The 3,977-nt window shown below is 43.5% G+C and overlaps 1 protein-coding gene across 1 annotated transcript in view; it reads right to left on the reverse strand.

Moving 5' to 3' along the window:
* Nucleotides 1-3,977, reverse strand: part of CCNL1 (cyclin L1) — a 29,160-nt gene that overhangs the window by 22,862 nt on the left and 2,321 nt on the right. The window contains exon 3 of the mRNA XM_018557042.1: nt 166-275. Coding sequence (XP_018412544.1) covers nt 166-275 — 110 coding nt within the window. The remainder of the gene's footprint in view (nt 1-165; nt 276-3,977) is intronic.

A 3,977-nucleotide genomic window follows, 5' to 3' on the forward strand; every position in this document is an offset into this window, starting at 1 on the left:
ATATATATATATAATGACTTCAATTTTAGAGCAGCTTGAGAAAAAAATACCGATTTCTATTTAGTGGTCACTAATATTGGATGGAGTAGCCCAAGAATGTAAAGCTGCTTCATTGAAAATTATTTGCCAAACCAATAATTGAATCTGCATAACAAAGAAACATACCGTTTTACTCTTAATTGCCGTAAGTGGTGAAAAACGTTTATCACGTCTCTAATCCTTCTGGGTGCTTCTTCAATTTTGGAAGCGAGATTGATACAAGCCATGGCAACAATCTGAAAAGAAGTCAAGGTGATGAGAGTACCATATTTCAACATTTGGTTAATAAAAGCAAGGAAGGGATCTTAAAAGAAAAGCAAGCGTTATCATAGTTCAATGTACATAAAGCACAGTTTTGCTATATAGTTTTTGATGAACAAGAGCCTAAAAGGTGAGTGTTGCAGCTCAGAAGCTTCTGTCACAGTAGCTATTTGATACTTACGGCCATGTCACAAATGTGACTGGATCATCTAGAACTGCAGAGTAAATACACACCTGCTTCCCTGTGTCACAGCCTTGGTGGCCAGATGAGTGAAGCATCACTATCTTTCTGAAGAAAACACTGTAGAATGTAAGATTTCAGTGAGGAATCGACACATGGAAACTATTCATCTACCTTGTTTAGCGATTCTGTTGCCAACAACTAGTGTGACAGGGCCCTGTTATCCCAAGTGGTGGTGGTAGAAAAGTTTGCCCGCCCCAAAAAACAGTGAATACCAATTCTGCTCCGCAATGAGCAGTGTTTACATGGTTGACAGTTGGCACCCAGGAGAAAACCCTAACACATCTACTCTACGACGATGTACAATTCCAGAAATATTGCTCATGTAGAGAAATGAAATGAGCATCTGGAAGAATATGTTCACAAGTTGTGTAGACAATTAAAGCCATAGCTCAAAGCTGACTCAGCTTTCAAAGCGCTGGTAAGAACAGGCCCCAATAAAAGTTTACATGACGTGAACTCTAATTAAACGGCAAAACTAATAATTTTATTAATGTCTTGTTTACACAAGTGTTTAAAGTGGCCCCATTGCAACAATATCCTTGACTTCAAATCAATGAGTGTCATGATATGATTTTGAAGGTTTACATTCCATTGACTTAAATGATGTAGTGCAGATTGACACCACAAGAGATATTGTCCACATTTACTACAAACCACCACAACAAGCCCAAGGATACAAATGTGTTTTTACAGCTGAACTCGAGATAGTAAAAAAAAACTTAAAATTCCCCTCCCATTTTCACGGCATACAGCTGCTAGAATTTCTATAATATTGACCATGGAGAACCTGAAGTATATCTTTATTACATTTCTGTGACGTCATAACAGGGACCTGTACAGCTCTTTCAGCAGGTTTTCCTGCATACCACAAGACGATATCTCTCAAGAGTCCACTGTTGGCAGTATGTTGCCTGGTTCCCATGAGTGTACTATTAAGAAAATCAGTCTTTGCTAGAGGTGCAACCTTTATTTAAACCGAAACTAAAAAATAAAAAGTTCGGCTGAAACGGAAAAATATTTTTTTTTCTAACTTTTTTTTAAATATATAAATTTTAACTTTTTTTTTCTCATCTTTTTTTATATTTATCTATTTTAATATTGTTTTTTTTTTTTTTACTTTACTGTTGGGGGCTCTGGGGAAATGTCAGGGGTCCAAAAAGAACCCTTGTTTACGGTGTCCCCATAATTGGGGGCACCGTAAACATACTCTGTTCTAAATTATAGATCGTCAGAGATCACTGACTGCATGTACCCACTCTCCATCATGACTTGCTGCCACAGGATGCAGAGTGAGCGGCACGGGGAGGAGAGCTTGGGCTATTTTGACAGCTGACTCCTCCCCCATACCCCATCCTGATTTGAGGTGGTGCGAGAGGATAGCCCGGCCTCCTGTGACAAGCTGGCCGCTCACAGCGCTCTCCTCCCCCGCAACGCTTGGCCTCCTCTGACAGTTCCTCTACTGCCTGCTGGACGCTGCGCTGTGTCAGAGGGGACAGGGACAGGACGTTAAGCCCAAGTCAGAATCAGGTCCACTTGTTTTTGAGCTACGCAACCTCAGGTGCCTCCCTTCTGGTTGATGCAAGCTGTGGCATTGACTGACAATCTTGGTTGGGTGACCATGTAACTGAGGGGTCCAGCATTGAAGGGATAACCAAATAGCCCTGAGCTCTGGGGTGTTGATCAGGAGACGAGATTCCCAGATTCTAGAAACGGGTTTGGAAATATGCCATGCCTTACTGGACAAGCAAATGGGGAGGTCCAGGGACTGAGCCAGTATGTCCCACAAAGCGAGAATGCTGAGCTGCAACAGTCTGGAGTGAAAAGGGGCATAGCAGGACTGCCTCAGAAGAGGCCACTATCAAGCCCAGTACCTTCATGTAAGAGAGAACAGTCGGGCAACACCTGGAACACAAGGTCTGAGCATGGGAGCTGACAGATAGGATATTTTCTGGAGAAACTAGGACCCTGGACAGGGCGATGTCCAGGTCTAGGCCCAAGTAGTCTAATTAATGAGGGTTCCAGTGTCAATTTCTGGAGATTCAGGACCTATCCAAAGCTCTGCAGGGTTTGTATTGCCCAACGAACATTGAACGATAATGCTCGAGCCAACTACTCTCTGAAGACCAGCTTACCAAATTACCCCACTATAGGGATCCCCTAAGACCAAAGCAGAGCCAAACCAGGGCCAGCACCTTGGTGAATAACCAAGGTGCAGGAGGACGACAAATTGGTGCTGCTGCGTATAAACAGCAAATCACAAGAAGCATTGATGAACAGGAAAAAATAGGGATGTTCAAAAATGCATCCTTGATGTCTACTGATGCTAGAGTCTCCCGGGTGAATGACAAGAGCAGGTAGATTCCATACAGAAATTTTGAACTTGAGGGAACCCATTGAGGATCTTCAGATCAAGATAGGGTGGACCACCCTTTGCTTTGGAGACAGTTAACCGTTTGGAACAGAACCCCTAAAGGTTTTGTGCCTCCTGGACAGGGACAATGACACCATGAAACGGAGCCAATCTACAGCAATGAAAAGATCTTGATAGGTTCAACAGCAGGAAGTGAGGTGGTAGGTGCAAAACTCCAGCTTGTAACTCTTGGTTACGATGGTCTGGACCAAGGCATTTGGGATGTACCAGACCCAAGGGACACCCTCCCTCTAGTGAAAGTAAGAGCACCCTTTGATAGGGAAGAGGGAGTGGTTTTCAGATTTAGTGGGCTTGGAGGGTCAGGACTTGCAACAAAACTGAGGGCCTGGCTTTTACCATAATGCTTGGGGGGGATGAAACAAGGGAGCAGAGGATTTTGCTGCTGGAAACTTAGCAGACATTACCTTCATTAACTTTTCTGTTGTGATCTTTGAGACTACTTAACCCTTCTTTAACATTAGGAAGTTTAAACACTTCTCTAATAAAAAGCTCACACACGATTGGATGTCGAGTTGCATTTAGGGCATGGGAAAATAGATGATAGGCTCTGAAGAAGGGGGTGTTCCCCAAAAACACATTCAGCCAGTGGAGGCTTGGATGACAGAACAACCAGCGTGTCTTTGCCAGTCTCATCTTACCCTCCAACAGCCTTGCAGATAGAGTAATTCTGTGACTGCTATGTTCAGACGCTGCCTGCACCTTTGCGAGTAGGCTTTTATTGTTTCCGATTTACAAAAAATAAAGCATAGGAGAAGGTGCTCGCTTTGTTTTTGTTTACTCATGACAGATATTACACAAAGTACTATTCTTCTGGTGCCATGCTTAAAGGAGAACTATGAGATGAGTGATTTCCACTCACCTCATAGTTCTAGCAGACCTGTGACAATGAGACTGTCACAGGTCACCTCAGTAGATCAGGAGGTGAGCGAACACATACCGGGTTCGCTCACCTCTCGATCCTGTCACGGCTCTCTGCCGTGACAGGGGGGAGGGGCTGGATTC

Source organism: Nanorana parkeri, unplaced genomic scaffold (assembly GCF_000935625.1).
Source record: "Nanorana parkeri isolate BGI_ZX_2015 unplaced genomic scaffold, ASM93562v1 scaffold263, whole genome shotgun sequence".
NCBI lineage: Eukaryota > Metazoa > Chordata > Amphibia > Anura > Dicroglossidae > Nanorana > Nanorana parkeri.